General features: G+C 38.5%; 1 protein-coding gene across 1 annotated transcript in view; it reads left to right on the forward strand.

The window, feature by feature from the left end:
• OPHN1 (oligophrenin 1) overlaps positions 1 to 18,947 on the forward strand; it is a 593,683-nt gene that overhangs the window by 500,436 nt on the left and 74,300 nt on the right. Inside the window, exon 20 of the mRNA XM_047092574.1 lies at positions 10,054 to 10,201. Coding sequence (XP_046948530.1) covers positions 10,054 to 10,201 — 148 coding nt within the window. The remainder of the gene's footprint in view (positions 1 to 10,053; positions 10,202 to 18,947) is intronic.

An 18,947-nucleotide genomic window follows, 5' to 3' on the forward strand; every position in this document is an offset into this window, starting at 1 on the left:
AGAATGTATTATGCTAAGTGAAATAAATCAGAGGGAGAAAAATGCCATGTGATTTCACTCATATGTGGAATTTAAGAAAACAGATAAACATAAGGGAGTGAGAAAGAAAGAAAAAGAGAGAGGGCAACAAACCATAAGAGACTTTTAATGATGGAGAACAAAGTGAGGGTTGCTGGAGGGAGGTGGGTGTGAGATTTGCTAGATAGGTGATAGGTTTTAGGAGGACACGTGTAATGATGAGCATTGGTGTTGTATGTAAGTGATGAATCACAAAATTCTCCTGAAACCAATATTGCATTGTTAACTAACTAGAATTTGAATAAATATTTGAAAAGACAAAAAAATAAGTTAGTTAGAAAAATACATGATTTCTTTCATATGTGGAATTTAAGAAACAAATGAGCAAAGGAAAATGGAGAAATCAAGCAGCAAACTCTTTTAAAAAAAAAAGTGTGTTATGTATTTTTGAAAGAGACAGAGCATGAGTGGAGGAGGGGCAGAGAGAGAGCAAGACACAGAATCTGAAACAGGCTACAGGCTCCAATCTGTCAGCACAGAGCCCGACGCGGGGCTAACACCCACGAACCGTGTGATCATGACTCGAGCCGAAGTTGGAGGCTTAACCGACTGAGCCACCCAGGCACCTCCAGACTCTTAACAATAGAGAACAAATTGATGATTACTAGAGGGGGGTAGGTGGGGGATGGGTGAGATATGTGATGGCAATTAAGGAGGGCACTTGTCATGATGAACACTGGGTGATGTATGGAATTGTTGAATCACTATATTTTATACCTGAAACTAATATAACACTGTATGCTAACTATACTGGAATTAAAATAAAAAAAAAGAAATAATGGCTGAGAACTTCTCAAATCTGGGGAGAGATTTAATGAAGCTAATAAGCACTTCAAAATTTCAACCCAATGCAATCTTCTCCAAGACACTGTCTAAAATTAAAGACAAAAAAGAATTTTCAAAGCAGTAAGAAAAAGAGAAGAAAGGGGCACCTGGGTGGCTCAGTTGGTTGAACGTCCGACTTCGGCTCAGTTCGTGGTCTCACAGTTCGTGGGTTCGTGCCCCGCGTTGGGCTCTGTGCTACCAAACAGCCCAGAGCCTGGAGCCTGCTTCAGATTCTGTGCCTCTCTCTCCCTGTCCCCTGCTCATGCTCTGCCTCTCTCTGTCTCTCAGAAACAAATAAATGTTAAAAAAATTAAAAAAGGAAAAAGAGAAGAAAATATTCACATATAAAGGGAACCTATAAGGCTATGGACATATTTCCCACAGATACCTTTCAGGCGAAGAGAGAGTTGGTTGATGTTGCAAAATGCTGAAGGAATAAAATACCAACTAAGAATATGTTACCTAAAAAGTCATCTTTCAGAAATGAAGGATAAAGACATTACAAAAAAAAAAAAAAAAACAAAAGCTAAGGGAGTTTATCAACTCTAGATCTACTTTACAGTAAATACTGAAAGGAATTCCTCAAGCTGAAATGAAAGGACACTAGTAATATAAAAATATATTAAAATATCGGGGCGCCTGGGTGGCGCAGTCGGTTAAGCGTCCGACTTCAGCCAGGTCACGATCTTGCGGTCCGGGAGTTCGAGCCCCGCGTCAGGCTCTGGGCTGATGGCTCAGAGCCTGGAGCCTGTTTCCGATTCTGTGTCTCCCTCTCTCTCTGCCCCTCCCCCGTTCATGCTCTGTCTCTCTCTGTCTTAAAAATAAATAAACGTTGGAAAAAAAAACAGTATACTTCCATCTTTAAAAATAAATAAATAAAAAAAAATAAAAATATATTAAAATATAAAATCTACTGGTAATGGTAAGTATATACTCAAATTAGGTATGTTCGGATTCTGTAATATGGTGGTGTGTTAACCATGTAACTCTAATACAAAAGTTAAAGGACACAAGTGTTAAAATAATTTCAGCTACAATAATTTATTAATAGGTACACAATATAAAGAGAGGTAAATTGTGACATCAAAAACAAAATATAGGGAGATGTAAAATTGTAGAGGTTTTGTAAGTGATCAAAATTGTTATCAGCTTAAAAGAGATTGTTACATTGATATTTTTGTTTATGGAAGCTTCGTGGTAACCACAAAACAAAAACCTAAAGTAGATACACAAAGGATAAAGTGCAAGGTATCAAAACATACCCATACAGAAAATGATCAGTTCACTCAAAGGTAGCAAGAGAAGAAGAAAGGAACAGCAGAATTACAAATGAGCCAGAAAACAATTATAAAGAGATAATTAGTAAATCTTTACCTATCAACAAGTATGTAGATGGATTAAAATTTTCAATCAAAAAGCATAGAGTGCTGAATGGATTAAAAATAAGACCCAGCAATACGCTTCCTAAAAGGGACTCCCTTCAGCTTTAAGGGAACACATAAGCTCAAAGTGAAGGGATGGAAAAAGATGATACCATGCAAATGGAAACTAAAAGTGAGCAAGGATAGCTATACTTATATGAGACAAGGTCAACTCTAAGCCAAAGACTGTAACAAGAGACAGAGAAGATCATTATATAATAATAGGGTGGTCTAGTATCCAAGAGGATATAACCATTATCAGTATTATGCACCCAACATTAGAGCACTGAAATATATTAAGTAAATACTAAGAGATCTGAAGGGAGAAATAGAAAAAATAAATAAATAGTAGGGGACTTTTAATATGCCACATTTAACAATGCATATAGATCATCCAGACAGAAAATTAATAAAGAAATATTGGACTTGAACTATACCTTAGACCAAGTGAACCTAACAGACGTTTATAGAACATTGCATCCAACAGCAACAGAACACACCTTCTCAAGTACACATGGAGCTTTCTCAAAGCATAGATGATATACTAGGTCACAAAACAATCCTTAACAAATGTATGAAAACTGAAATTATACCAACTTTCCTTTCTGACTAGAATTATATGAAACTAGGAATCAATAACATGAGGAAAACTGGAAATTCACAAATATGTGGTAATTAAACAAACACATTCCTGAACAACCAAGGGGTCAAAGGAAGACATCAAAAGGGAAATTAAAACATATCTTGAAACAAATTACAGTGAAAAAACTGTATCAAAACTTATGGGATGCAGCAAAAGCAGTTCTAAGAGGGAATTTTATGTTAGCACCTACATTAAGACAAAAGAAAAATGGCACCCAAGCTCCCACCCAGCCTTTGTGCTGCTGGAGTTGGTCAGCTGCCTGCATGCTCCACATCTTCAGTGCCCACCAACCACAGCACTTAATTATTTGATTTTCCAGTGTGAGTGGTGAGAAAAGGAACTCTTGAAGGCACTGTGTGATTTTAGGTAATTAGTCCTTCTAATTCAATTCTGTGGTTCTTGCCTCACACATAAGTATTGACTAGTACTCAGCTAAAGTCTTAAAGAAGATCCCTGCAGCTCTCTAGAGCTCTTTGTGCAGCTACCTCCTCTCTGATATTTTGCCTGGAAAATTCACTTTCTTCTCTCCATACTTGCAACCCAGTGTCCTCAACTTAAGCAGACTGATGCCCACCCCCCGAGTTTCCCTCCACATATTATGACTTTCAGACTTTCTCCAGGCTGTAAGCTGGAAATATGGGGATCATTTTTTTTTTTTTTACTCTCTTTCATGGATCACTGTCTTTTCTTTTTACTGTCTCTCACGGATCACTGACTTTCATCGCCAGATTTCTAATGCCTTGAAAAAGGCACATAACATTGTTACATGTATTTTTTCTAGTTTTTAAATTCTTCCTGGCTGAAGATGTAAACCTAATACCTCTTGTCCTATTTTGGCTGGAAATGGAAGTAGCTGTTTTGTCTTTTCAGAGGACAGTCTGGCCTTTTATATCACTGTTTTAAATGGGTTTTTCTTTTGAATTTCAGTCAGTGTTTGAATTTCAGTCAGTCAGCAATTTCACTCAGTGTTCTAGTTGCTGGAGATATAGCAGTGAACATTATAATGTACTTCCAAATAGCTTACAATAGATTACAGCAGCAGACAAAAAATAAGTAACTACAATTTATCTTGATAGAAAGTAATAAATGCTAGGGACAAAAAAACTTAAGGAAGGGGGATAGGAGGCACTGCATACAGGGAGGTGTGTCAAAATTTTAGATACATTCACATAGAGGGACTCACTGAGAGGAATATATTTTATCATAACCTACTGAATTCAAGAGAGCAAGCTATACGGATATCTGGAGGAAGAACACTCCAGGTAGATGAAACACTCAGTGCAAAGACCCTGGTGTGTAATAAATAGCAAGGAATATTCTTTTTTTATTTTTAATTTTTATTTATTTTTAATTTGCATGCAAAATAGTTAGCAACAGTGATTTCAGGAGCATATTCCTTTATGCCCCTTACCCATTCAACCCATAACCCTTCCCACAACCCCTCCAGGAACCCTCTGTTTGTTCTCCATATTTAAGAGTCTCTTATGTTTTGTCCCCCTCCCTGTTTTTATGTTATTTTTGCTTCCGTTCCCTTGTGTTCATCTGTTCTGTATCTTAAAGTCCTCATATGAGTACTGTCATATGATATTTGTCTTTCCCTGATTGACTAATTTTGCTTAGCATAATACCATCCAGTTCCATCCATGTAGTTGCAAATGGAAAGATTTCATTCTTTTTAAATGCCAAGTAACACTGTGTTGTATGTATGTATGTGTGTGTGTGTGTGTGTACACATACAAACATACAAACATACCACATCTTTATCCACTCGTCCATCGATGGACATTTGGGCTCTTTCCATACTTTGGCTATTGTTGATAGTGCTGCTATAAACATTGGGGTGCAAGTGTCCCTTCGAAACAGCACACCTGTATCACTTGGATAAATTCCTAGTAGTGCAATTGCTAGGTCGTAGGGTAGTTCTATTTTCAATTTTTTGAGGAACCTCCACACTGTTTTCCAGAGTGGCTGCACCAGTTTGCATTCCCACCATCAGTGCAAAAGAGATCCTCTTTCTCCGTATCCATCACCAACATTAACATTGTTGCCTGCGTTGTTAACGTTAGCCATTCTGACAGATGTGAAGTGGTATCTCATTGTGGTTTTGATTTGTATTTCCCTGATGATGAGTGATGTTGAGCATTTTTTCATGTGTCTGTCAGCCATCTGGATGTCTTCTTTGGACAAGTGTCTATTCATGTCTTTTGCCCATTTCTTTTTTTAACTTTTTTTTTATTTATTTTTGAGACAGAGAGACAGAGCATGAACGGGGGAGGGGCAGAGAGAGAGGGAGACACAGAATCGGAAGCAGGCTCCAGGCTCTGAGCCATCCGCCCAGAGCCCGACGCGGGGCTCGAACTCACGGACCGCGAGATCGTGACCTGAGCTGAAGTCGGACGCTTAACCGACTGAGCCACCCAGGGGCCCCACTTTTGCCCATTTCTTCACTGGATTATTTGTTTTTTGGGTGTTGAGTTTGATAAGTTCTTTATAGATTTTGGATACTAACAATTTATCTGATGTGTCATGTGCAAATATCTTCTCCCATTCTGTCAGTTGCCTTTTAGTTTTGCTGATTGTTTCCTTCACTGTGCAGAAGCTTGTTATTTTGATGAGGTCCCAATAGTTCATCTTTGCTTTTGTTTCCCTTGCCTCTGGAGACGTGTTGAGTAAGAAGTTGCTGCAGCCAAGATTAAAGAGGTTTTGCATGCTTTCTGCTCAAGAATTTTCATGGCTTCCTGTCTTACATTTAGGTCTTTCATCCATTTTGAGTTTATTTTTGTGTATGGTGTAATAAAGTGGTCCAGGTTCATTTTTCTGCATGTCACCGTCCAGTTTTCCCAGCACCATTTGCTGAAGAGACTGTCTTTATTCCATTGGATATTCTTTCCTGCTTTGTCAAAGATTAGTTGGCCATATGCTTGTGGGTCCATTTCTGGGTTCTCTATACTGTTCCATTGATCTGAGTGTCTGCTTTTGTACCAGTGCCATACTGTCTTGATGATTATAGCTTTGTAATATAGCTTGAAGTCTGAGATTGTGATGCCTCCTGCTTTGTTTTTTTTTTTTCAAGACTGATTTGGCTATCCTGGGTCTTTTCCGGTTCCATACAAATTTTAGGATTGTTTTTTGTAGCTCTGTGAAGAATGCTGGTGTTATTTTGATAGGGATTGCATTGAATATGTAGAATGCTTTGGGTAGTATTGACATTTTAACATTATTTGTTCTTCCAATCTTGAGCATGGAATACTTTTTCATTTTTTTGTGATTTCTTCAATTTCTTTCATAAACTTTCTATAGTTTTCAGCACATTGGTTTTTCACCTCTTTGGTTAGATTTATTCCTAGGTATTTTATGGTTTTCAGTGCAATTGTAAGTGGGATCGATTCCTTGATTTCACATTCTGTTGCTTCATTGTTGGTGTATAGGAATGCAACTGATCACTGTGCATTCATTTTATATCCTGCAACTTTTCCGATTCATGAATCAGTTCTAGCAGTTTTTTTGGTGGAATCTTTTGGGTTATCCATGTAGGGTATCATGTCATCTGCAAAGAGTGTAAGTTTGACCTCCTCCTGGCCAATTTGGATGCCTTTTATTCCTTTGTGTTATCTGATGGCTGAGGCTAAGACTTCCACAATACTATGTTGAATAACAGTGGTGAGAGTGGACATCCTTGTTCCTGACCTTTGGGTGATAACTGTCACCTTTTTTCCATTGAGGATGATATTAGCGGTGGGTCTTTCATATATGGCTTTTATGATCTTGAAGTATGATCCTTATATTCCTACATTCTTGAGGGCTTTTATCAAGAAATGATGCTGTATTTTGTCAAATGCTTTCTCTGCATCTATTGAGAGGATCATATGGTTCTTGTCCTTTCTTTTAATGATGTGATGAATCATATTGATTGTTTTGCAGGTATTGAACCAGCACTGCATCCCAGGTATAAATCCCACTTGGTCATGGTGAATAATTTTTTTAATGTATTGTTGTTTCCAGTTGGCTATTATCTTGTTGAGGATTTTTGGATCCATGTTCGTCAGGGAAATTGATCTATAGTTCTCCTTTTTAGTGGGGTCTTTGTCTGGTTTGGGAATCAAGGTAATGCTGGCTTCATAGAAAGAGTTTAGCAGTTTTCCTTCCATTTCTACTTTTTGGAACAGCTTCAAGAGAATAGGTGTTCACTCTTCCTTAAATGTTTGGTACAATTCCCCTGGAAAGCCATATGGCCCTGGATTCATGTTTTTTGGGAGATTTTTATTACTAATTCTATTTTTTTACAGTTTATGGGTCTATTCAAATCTTCTATTTCTTCCTGTTTCAGTTTTTGTAGTTTATATGTTTCTAGGAATTTGTCCATTTCTTCCAGATTGACCATTTTATTGGTGTATCAATGCTCATAATATTCTCATTATCATTTTTATTTCTGCTGTGTTGGTTGTTATCTCTCCTCTTTCCTTCCTCATTTTATTCATTTGGGTCCTTTTCTTTTTCTTTTTGATAAAACTGGCTAGTGGTTTATCAATTTTGTTAATTCTTTCAAAGAACCAGCTTCTCATTTCATTGATATGTTCTACTGGTTGTTTGTTTGTTTGTTTGTTTCAATAGCATTAATTTCTGCTCTAATCTTTATTATTTCCTTTCTTCTGCTGGTTTTGGGTGTTATTTGCTCTTCTTTTTCCAGCTCTTTAAGGTGTAAGGTTAGGTTGTGTACCTGAGATCTTTCTACCTTCTTTAAGAAGGCCTGGAGTGCTATATACTTCCCTCTTATGACTGTCTTTCCTGTGTCCTAGAGGTTTTGGGCTCTGGTGTTATCATTTTCACTGGCTTCCATGTACTTTTCCTTTCCCCTTTAACTCCTTTGTTAGCCCATTCATTCTTTAGTAGGATGTTCTTTAGTCTTCAAATATTTGTCACCTTTCTAAATTTTTTCTTGTGGTTGATTTTGAGTTTCATAGCATTGTGGTCTGAAAACATGCACAGTATGATCTCGATCTTTTTGTACTTGTTGAGGGCTGCTTTGTGTCCCAGTATTTGGTCTATTCTGGAAAACGTTCCATGTGCACTCTAGAAGAATGTATATTCCACTGCTTTAGGATAAAATGTTCTGAATATATCTGTTAAGTCCATCTGGTTCAGTATGTCATTCAAAGCCATTTTTTCCTTGTTGATTTTCTGATTAGATGATCCATCCATTGCTATAAGTGGGATGTTGATGTCCCCCTACTATTATGGCATTATAATCAATGAGTTTCTTTATGTTTGTGATTAAGTGATTTATATATTTGGGTGCTACCACATTTGGAGCATAAATGTTTACAATTGCTAGGTCTTCTTGGTGGATAGAGCCCTTGATTATGACATAATGCCCTTCTGCATCTCTTGATGCAGTCTTTATTTTAAAGTCTATATTGTTATAAGTATGGCTACTCCGGCTTTCTTTTGTTGACCATTAGCATGATAGATGGTTCTCCATCCCCGTATTTTCAATCTGAATGTGTCTTTAGGTCTAAAGTGGGTCTCTTGTAAACAACATACAGATGGATCTTGTTTTCTTATCCATTCTGTTACCCTATGTCTTTTTATTGGACCATTGATATTTAGAGTGAGTACTGAAAGATATGGATTCATTTCCATTATATTGCTTGCAGAGTTGGAATTTCTGGTGTTGTTCTCTGGTCCTTTCTAGTTTTTGTTGCTTTTGGTATTTATTTATTTATTTTCATCTTTTTCCCCTCAGAGAGTCCCCCTGAAAATTTCTTCCAGGGCTTGTTTAATGGTCATGAACTCCTTTAATTTTTGTTCATCTGGGAAACTTTTAATCTCTCCTTCTATTTTGAATGACAGCCTTGCTGGATGAAGAATTCTTGGCTGCATATTTTTCTGATTCAGCACATTTAGTATATCCTGCCACTCCTTTCTGGCCTGCCAAGTTTCTGTGGATAGGTCTAGCAAAGAATATTCTTAAGAAACTCTACAGTACCTAAGCCTATGCTCACAAAATTGTAGCTATTTAAAATATTATTACTAATCATTGTGAAACTGTATGGCCTCAAAACTCCTCTGCTTGCTACTATGTCATATTGTCTCTTTCCTATGTCATGAAATGTTGAGACATGTAGTGCCTTTGTGCTTGCACTGCTTTCTATCATTGTCCAGCTTTTACCAGCGTTTGTGTTCCCAATCATTTAATTTCTGTGACTATGCAGCCTGATGAAATGTTGGGCTCTGACATTTCTCTTTGCACTAATCATTGGGGTTGATTTCATTATTGCATTATTCAATGGTCCCCTTCTTCCCTCACCACACGTGTGTCCTCCCAAAGTGGGTCCACTCTGGCCCAAAGCTCAGTCTCCCCAGAGACAAGAAAGATTCTCAAATACATATGAGATACTATATAAAAATGTAATCATAGCTTCTCTTCTTTTGTTCAGCACTTTTTATATCATATAAGACATTTTGGTTTTCCCCTTTCCTTTTTGAATAAGTAGTGCATACATGGTATGAAATTTTAAAAGATCAAAATGATATAGGAGTGAGAAATAGGTTTCCTCCATCCTTTCCTCAGCCATTCATTATTCCTGTCTTGATGCAAACACTTTAACCAGTTTATTTGGTATTCTTTCCGAAATATTTGGTGCATTTAGTAACCCTCCACAACCCACCCCTACCCATACAATGTACCTTGACTGCCCTTTTCACCTTATTTTTGTCACACTGTGAGGTAGGTGGTCTTCCCATGTTACAGATAAGGAATCTAAAGCTTAGAGATAGGAGGTAATTTGCCTACGGTTTTTCAGGAATTAAGTGAAAAATCCAGGACTGATATTGCAGTTCTTGTCTGCATTGTTTCCTCCACATTGTAAAGTGCCAAGTCCTATGTGGTAAACAAGAAGGAAGACCTCTAAACACTTGCTGGTAGCTAAATTGATTCTTAAAAATCCCCCCCAATTCCTTTAGTCATATTAGAATTGCTATGGCAGACTCTAGATGTAATGCTAGTGAGCACCAGTTGCTAGTTAGCATTAGGGAGACAAAAATTCAGTCTTTCTAATTGTTCCTGAAAATGTCCTCCTTTTACAGATCTATTCAGGTCCACCTGAAGAAAGTGCTACACCTCCAGTGCCTCCACCTCGAGTGACAGCAAGAAGGCACAAACCAATCACAATTTCAAAGCGCTTGTTGCGAGAAAGAACAGTTTTTTATACTTCTTCTGTGGATGAAAGTGAAGGTCGGTACTGAGGTACACTCTTAGCTTCTTAATAGTGATTAGACACAAAAAGTATATCGAAGAGCAGAAGTGGAGCCATATTTCTCAATATAAATATAGACTTTTTCTAGAACCTGAGCCAGGCAAAGCAAGGTTTGCAAAATTTGTGCCACTGAGAAATCGTTAGTGGATAGGACAGAGATGAACATGTAAAGCCAGATACCATGATCCCTAAGGAGGACAGTGGAAGATCCAAAGTGTTCTAAGATATGTACCTCAGTGCATTGAAATGGGTGAACAATGTGCGTTCTGAATGTTCTGACATTTTTTTTAATGTTTTATTTTTATTTTTGAGAGAGAGAGAGAATGGGCAAGGGGCAGTGAAAAAGGAAGACAGAACTGAAGCAGGCTCTGCGCTGACAGTAGAGAACCTGATGCGGGGCTTGAACTCATAAATGTTGAGATCAGGACCTAAACTAAAGTCGGACGCTTAACCGACTAAACTAGCCAAGCACCATGAATACTCTCAGATTTTAAATTCAAGTTTAGTTTCCATGGAGGAGTGATCTCAGCAAGTTGACTGAATAGGAGTTTTCTTTGCTGTTTCCCCATGGTGAAATTAATTTGAGCAAACTTTCATGCATGAAAATCCCTTCATAAGAACTATACAATCCAGCTGAGAGATTACAGCACCTGAGGGGAGCACAGAAATAAGAAATAGTGCATTGCAAAGGGTAGGGAGGACATTTTAATATTAAACATATCACCCCTCTCCCAAGCTCACACAGCACAGTACAGAGAGAGATAGCCAACCTCTGCATGGGTGAAGGAGAGTAAAGTGAACACCTGACTTCACAACCCCAGCAGCAGACCCACCCCAGTGAACCCAATTACCCATCTTCCATTGATCCATCTCCAGGGTGGCACCCACAGACCTAGGCTCTAGGCCTGCCCCAGCTATTACTTGGAACCCCAAGCTTCAGGACTAACACAGCACCAGGATGTCCCTGTGGCCCCATCCTGGCCCCTGCAGCCCTATCCTATAGAATGCAACCACAGACCCAGCCTCCAGGCAGGCCTCCTGTAGATCCACACTACAGGTCTGCCCCAGTGCCAGACCAGCCCCCTGGTCCCAGACTGCAAGCTTGCCCCTGAAGATCCAGGCTGAAAGTTTGGCCAACTGATCCAGGCACCAGACCAGCCTACCCAAGGACTCCAACACTGATCCCACCTGTGTAGCCCATCAGCTGGGCCACCCAAAATCTCTGTTTGCTCTGACTCTAAAGGGCTTTCCTTTCCAATCATCTGTAATGACAGGGAGATGTGCCTACATCTTCAAATAGACAACCACCGACACAAGACCACAAGACACAAGAATCAGGAATATCCAGGGGAAATGGATATTTGCACCAATAAAGGAGCAAAATAAAGCATCAGAAACTCACCCAAAAGAAGTAGAGATCTATTAACTGTCAGACAAAGAATTCCAAATAATTGTCTGTAAGATGCCTAGTGAACTAAAAGACAATGCAGATTGACCACTAAATAAAATCAAGAAAACAATACACAAGAAGTTCAAGAAAGTGATAGAAACCATAGGGAAAAAAACAAACAGAAAACCTGGAGCTGAAAAATGAGTGCACTGAAAAATTCAATAGAGTGCTTTATCACTAAGAAGAAGAAAGGATCATCGAGCTCAAAGATGGGTCACTTGAAATTACCCAGTCAAGGAACAAAAAGAAAAATAATTGAAAAAAAGTGAAAAAAACTTGAGACTTATAGAACATTGTCTAACAAACGAATATACGTATCATGGGAGTCCTGGAAGGAGCAAAGAAAGAAGGGTAGAGAAAGCTTATTTAAAGAAATAATGAGAAACTTCATAAATAAGAGAGGGACATGAACATCCAGATCATCAAAGCCCAAATAAACCCAAATAGATTAAGCATATTTTTCACCAAGACAGATTATAATAAAATTCTCAAAATTCCAAGACAGAGAACTTTGAACACTACAAGAGAAAAATGAGTCATCACATACAAAGAAACTCCCATGGGCGCCTGGGTGGCTTAGTCAGTTAAGTGTCTGATTCTTCATTTTAGCTAAGGTCGTGATCTCACAGTCGTGAGATTGAGCCCAATGTTGGGCTCTGCACTGAGTGTTGAATCCACTTGAGATTCTCTCTCCCATTCCCTCTATCCCTCCCCTGCTCTCTCTCTCTGTCTCTCTCCCTCTCTCTCTCAAAAAAAAAAAATAGAAATAAAAACAAGTAAATAAAAAACAAACTCCCATAATACTATGAGCAATTGTTCAGCACAAACTTTGCAGGCCAGGGGACAGTGGGATGATATATTTAAAGTACTGAAAGGAAGTTTTAAAAACCTGCCAACCAAAAATAATATACCAGACAAAACAATCCTTCAGAAATGAAGGAGAGAGAAAACTTTTCCAGAAAAATACAAAAGTTAAGGGAGCTCATCACCACTAGACCTAATTTATAAGAAATGCTAAAAAAAAGATTATTCAAGTTGAGACAAATGAAGACTAACAAGAAGAAAACATGAAAGTATAAAACTCATTAGTGAAGTATAGTCAAATTGAGAATACTCTAATAGTATAATACTGATGGGTAAATAACTTTTTAAAAGTTTTTATTTTATTTCCAGTTAGCTAACATACAGCGTTATGATAGTTTCTGATGTACAGTATAGTAATTACATACTTCCATACATCACTCCATGCTCATCGTGACAAATGCACTCCCTAAACCCCATCACCTATTTAACCCATCCCCCACTCCCTTCTGGTAAACATCAGTTTGTTCTCTATAATTAAGAGTATGTTTCTTGATTTGTCTGTCTCTAAATTTTTTCCCTTTGCTTGTTTTGTTTCTTAAATTCCACATGAGTGAAATCATATGGTATTTGTCTTTCTCTGACATTTTCCTTAACGTGTATATCACTTTTAACTCTAGTACAAAAGTTAAAATACAGAAGTATTAAAAATGAATAGAGCTCTAGTAATTTTTAGTAAATACAAAATTTAAAAAGATATAAAGTATGACATCAATAACATAAAATGTAGAGGGAGAAGAAGTTGAACTGTAGTCAAGTGCAGAGATTTTGTTTTGTTGTTGTTGTTTTTTAATATGAAATTTATTGTCAAATTGGTTTCCATACAACACCCAGTGCTCATTCCAACAGGTGCCCTACTCCATGCCCATCAACCACTTTCCCCTCCCTCCTACCCCCCATCAACACTCTGTTCTCAGTTTTTAAGACTCTCTTATGTTCTGGCTCCCTCCCTCTCTAAACTTTTTTTTTCCCTTCCCCTCCCCCGTGGTCTTCTGTTAAGTTCCTCGGGATCCACATAAGAGTGAAAATATATGGTATCTGTTTTGCTCTGTATGACTTATTTCACTTAGCATAACACTCTCCAGTTCCATCCACGTTGCTACAAAAGGCCATATTTCATTCTTTCTCACTGCCACCTAGTATTCCATTGTGTATATAAACCACAATTTCTGTATCCATTCATCCGTTGATGGACATTTAGGCTCTTTCCATAATTTGGCTATTGTTGAAAGTGCTGCTATAAACATTGGGATACAAGTGCCCCTATGCATCAGTACTCCTGTATCCCTTGGGTAAATTCCTAGCAGTGCTATTGCTGGGTCATAGGATATATCTATTTTTAATTTCTTTAGGAACCTCTGCACTGTTTTCCAGAGAGGCTGCACCAGTTTGCATTCCCACCAACAGTGCAAGAAGGTTCCCGTTTCTCCACATCCTCTCCAGAATCTATAGTTTCCTGATTTGTTCATTTGAGCCACTCTGACTGGCATGAGGTGGCATCTCAGTGTGGTTTTGATTTGTATTTCCCTGATGAGGAGCGACCTTGAGCATCTTTTCATGTGCCTGTTGGCCATCTGGATGTCTTCTGTAGAGAAGTATCTATTCATGTCTTCTGTCCATTTCTTCACTGGATTATTTGTTTATCGGGTGTGGAGTTTGATGAGTTCTTGATAGATTTTGGATACTAGCCCTTTGTCCAATATATCAATTGCAAATATCTTTTCCCATTCCGTTGGTTGCCTTTTAGTTTTGTTGATTGTTTCCTTTCCAGTGCAGAAGCTTTTTATCTTCATGAGGTCCTAATAGTTCATTTTTGCTTTTAATTCCCTTGCCTTTGGGGATGTGTCAAGTAAGAAATTGCTGCGGCTGAGGTCAGAGACATTTTTTTCCTGCTTTATCCTCTAGGGTTTTGATGGTTTACTGTTTCACATTAAAGTCCTTTATCAATGTTAGGTTTATTTTTGTGAGTGGTGTAAGAAAGGGGTCTAGTTTCATCCTTCTTCATGTTGCTGTCCAGTTCTTCCAGCACCATTTGTTAAAGAGACTGTCTCTTTTCCATTGGATATTGTCTCCTGCTTTGTCAAAGATTAGTTGGCCATACTTTTGTGCGTCCAATTCTACAGTCCCTATTCTATTCCATTGGTTTATGTGTCTGTTTTTGTGCCAATACCATGTTGTCTTGATGATTACAGCTTTGTAGTAGAGGCTAAAGTCTGGGATTGTGATGCTTCCTGCTTTGGTCTTCTTCTACAAAATTACTTTGGCTATTCAGGGTCTTTTGTGGTTCCATGCAAATATTAGGATTGCTTGTTCTAGCTTTGAGAAGAATGCTGGTGCGATTTTGGTTGGGATTGCATTGAATGTGTAGATAGCTTTGGGTAGTGTTGACATTTTAACAATATTTACTCTTCCAATCCATGAGCATGGAATATGTTTTTCTATTTTTTATGTCTTCTTCAGTTTCCTTCATAAGCTTTCTATAGTTTTCAGCATACAGATCTTTTACATCTTGGTTAGGTTTATTCCTAGATATTGCATGATTCTTGGTGCAATTGTGAATGGGTCAGTTTCTTTATTTGTCTTTCTGTTGCTTCATTGTTAGTGTATAAGAATGCAACTGATTTCTGTACATTGATTTTGTATCCTGCGAGTGCTGAATTCATGTATCAGTTCTAGCAGATTTTTGGTGGAGTTTATCGGGTTCCATGTGTAATATCATGTGGTCTGCAAAAAGTGAAAGCTTGACTTCATTTTGCCAATGTTGATGCCTTTGATTTCCTTTTTTTGTCTGATTGCTGATGCTAGAACTTCCAACACTATGTTAAACAACAGCGGTGAGAGTGGACATCTATATCGTGTTGCTGATCTCAGGGGGAAAGCTCTCAGTTTTTCCCCATTGAGGATCATATTAGCTGTGGGATTTTCATAAATGGCTTTGATGATGTTTAAGTATGTTCCTTCTCTCCCGACTTTCTCGAGGGTTTTTATTAAGAAAGGATGCTGAATTTTGTCCAATGATTTTTCTGCATCAATTGACAGGATCATATGGTTCCTTTCTTTTCTTTTATTAATGTGATGTATCACATTGATTTTTTTGTGAATGTTGAACCAGCCCTGCATCCCAGGACTGAACCCCACTTGATTGTGGTGAATAATTCTTTTTATATGCTGTTGAATTCGATTTGCTAGTGTCTTGTTGAGAATTTTTGCATCCATATTCATCAGGGGCATTGGCCTGTAGTTGTGTTTTTTTGTTGTTGTTGTTGGGTCTCTGTCTGGTTTAAGAATCAAAGTAATGCTGGCTTCATAGAATGAGTCTGGAAGTTTTCCTTCCTTTTCTATTTTGTGGAACGGCTTGAGAAGGACAGGGATTATCTCTGCTTTAAATGTCTGGTAGAATTCCCCTGGGAAGCCATCTGGTCCTGGACTCTTATTTGATAGGAGATTTTTGATAACTGATTCAATTTCTTCGCTGGTTATGGGTCTGTTCAAGTTTTCTATTTCTTCCTGTTTGAGTTTTGGAAATGTGTGGGTGCTTAGGAATTTGTCCACTTCTTCCAGGTTGTCCAATTTGTTGGCATATAATTTTTCATAGTATTCCCTGATAATTGCTTGCATTTCTGAGGGATTGGTTGTAATAATTCCACTTTCATTCATGATTTTATCTATTTGGGTCATCTCCCTTTTCTTTTTGAGAAGCCTGGCTAGAGGTTTATCAATTTTGTTTATTTAAAAAAAAAAAAACTCTTGGTTTCTTTGATCTGCTGTACTGTTTTTTTTTTTGAATTCTATATTTTTAATTTCTACCCTGCTCTTTATTATTTCTATTCTTCTGCTGGATTTGGGGTGTCTTTGCCCTTCTGCTTCTAGTTCCTTTAGGTGTGCTGTTAGATTTGTATGCAGGATTTTTCTTGTTTGTTGAGATAGGCCTGGATTGCAATGTATTTTCCTCTTAAGACTGCCTTTGCTACATCGAAAATGTTTGCATTGTTGTATTTTCATTTTCATTTGTTTCTGTATATTTTTAAATTTCTTCTCTAATTGCCTTGTTGACGCATTCATTCTTCCACAGTGTATTCTTTAACCTCCATGCTTTTGGAGGTTTTCCAGACTTTTTCCTGTGGTTGATTTCAAGCTTCATAGCATTGTGGTCTGAAAGTGTGCATGGTATGATCCCAATTCTTTTATACCTATGAAGGGCTGTTTTGTGACCCAGTATGTGATCTATCTTGGAGAATATTGCATGTGCACTGAAGAAGAAAGTTTATTCTGTTGCTTTGGGATGCAGAGTTCTAAATAGATCTGTCAAGTCCATCTGATCCAATGTATCATTCAGGACCCTGGTTTCTTTATTGATCCTGTGTCTAGATGATCTATCCATTGTTGTAAGTAGGATATTAAATTCCCCTTCAATTATCGCATTCTTAACAATAAGGTTGCTTATGTTTGTGATTAATTGTTTTATATAGTTGGGGGCTCCCATATTCAGCGAATAGACATTTATAATTTTTAGCTCTTCCTGATGGATAGACCCTGTAATTATTATATAATGCCCTTCTTCATTTCTTGCTACAGCTTTTAATTTAAACTCTAGTTTGTCTGTTATAAGTATGGCTACTACAGCTTTCTTTTGACTTCTAGTAGCATGATAGATAGTTTTACATCCCTTCACTTTCAATCTGAAGGTGTCCTCAGGTCTAAAATGAGTCTCTTGTGGAAAGCAAATAGATGGGTCTTGTTTTTTTTAATCCATTCTGATGCCCTATGTCTTTTGGTTGGGGCATTTAGTCCATTTACATTCAGTGTTACTATAGGAAGATATGGGTTTAGAGTCACTGTGATGTCTGTAGGTTTCATGCTTGTAGTGATGTCCCTGGTACTTTGTGGTCCTTGCAACATTTCACTCATAGAATCCCCCTTAGGATCTCCTGTAGGGATGGTTTAGTGGTGATGAATTCCTTCAGTTTTTGTTTGTTTGGGAAGACCTTTATCTCTCCTTCTAGTCTAAATGACAGACTTGCTGAATAAAGGATTCTCGGCTGCATATTTTTTCTGTTCATCACATTGAAGATTTCCTGCCATTCCTTTCCGGCCTGCCAAGTTTCAGTAGATAGGTCTGCCACGAGTATTATCGGTGTCCCTTTATATGTTAGAGCCTGTTTATCCCTAGCTGCTTCCAGAATTTTCTCTTTATCCTTGTATTTTGCCAGTTTCACTATATGTCATGCAGAAGTTCGATTCAAGTTATGTCTGAAGGGACTTCTCTGTGCCTCTTGGAATTCAATGCTTTTTTCCTTCCCCAGATCAGGGAAGTTCTCAGCTATGATTTGTTCAGGTACACCTTCAACCCCTTTCTCTGTCTCTTCTTCTGTAATTCCTATTATACGAATATTTTTTCCTTTTGATGCATCACTTAGTTCTCTAATTCTCGCCTCATACTCCTGGATATTTTTTATCTCTCTTTTTCTCAGCTTCCTCTTTTTCCATAATTTTATCTTCTAATTCACCTATTCTCTCCCCTGTCTCTTCAATCCAGGCTGTGGTTGCCTCCATTTTATTTTGCACCTTATTTATAGCATTTTTTAGCTCCTCATGACTATTTCTGAGTCCATTGATCTCTGTAGCAATAGATTCTCTGCTGTCCTCTATACTTTTTTCAAGCCCAGCGATTAATTTTATGACTATTTTTCTAAATTCTTGTTCCATTATATTGCTAAATTCGGTTTTGATCAATTCGTTAGCTGTCGCTACTTCCTGGAGTTTCTTTTGAGGAGAATTCTTCCATTTCGTCATTTTGGACAATCCCTGGGGTGGCGGGGAACTGCAGGGCACTTGCCCTTGCTGTCTGGTGTAACATGTGTTGGTGGGTGAGGCCACAGTCAGACCTGATGTCTTCCCCCTGCCCACCGCTGGGGCCACAATTAGACTGGTGTGTACCTTATCTTCCCCTCTCCCAGAGATAGGGCTCACTGGAGTGGTGTGGACCCTGTCTGGGCTACTTGCACACTGCCAGGCTTGTGGTGCTGCTCTGATGGGATCTGGTGTGGATCTACAAGGTGCACAGGGGCGGGAGGCTCAGGCTTAGCTTGCTTTGTGTTCAGTGGTCCCCTGAGGGAGGTGCCCTGCAGCACCGTGAGGGAGGCAGGTAGACTCGTCAGAGAGATGGATCAACAGAAGCACAGCATTGGGTGTTTGTGAGGTGCAAGCACATTTGGTGATGGGAACTGGTTCCCTTTGGGATTTAGTTTGGGGGATGGGAGAGGGAGATGGTGCTGGCCAGCGCCTTTGTTCCCCAGTGAGCTGATCTCTGTCTTCCAGTGCTCAACACCTCTCTTTCCCAGTGTCCTCTTGCCCTCCCGCTATCTGAGCAGAGCTGTTGACTTATAACATTCCAGGTGTTAAGTCCCGCTGGC

Source organism: Lynx rufus, unplaced genomic scaffold, assembly GCF_022079265.1.
Source record: "Lynx rufus isolate CCGP_SWC_20201006 ecotype Redwood Valley unplaced genomic scaffold, mLynRuf1.p SCAF_30, whole genome shotgun sequence".
Classification (NCBI taxonomy): Eukaryota; Metazoa; Chordata; class Mammalia; order Carnivora; family Felidae; genus Lynx; species Lynx rufus.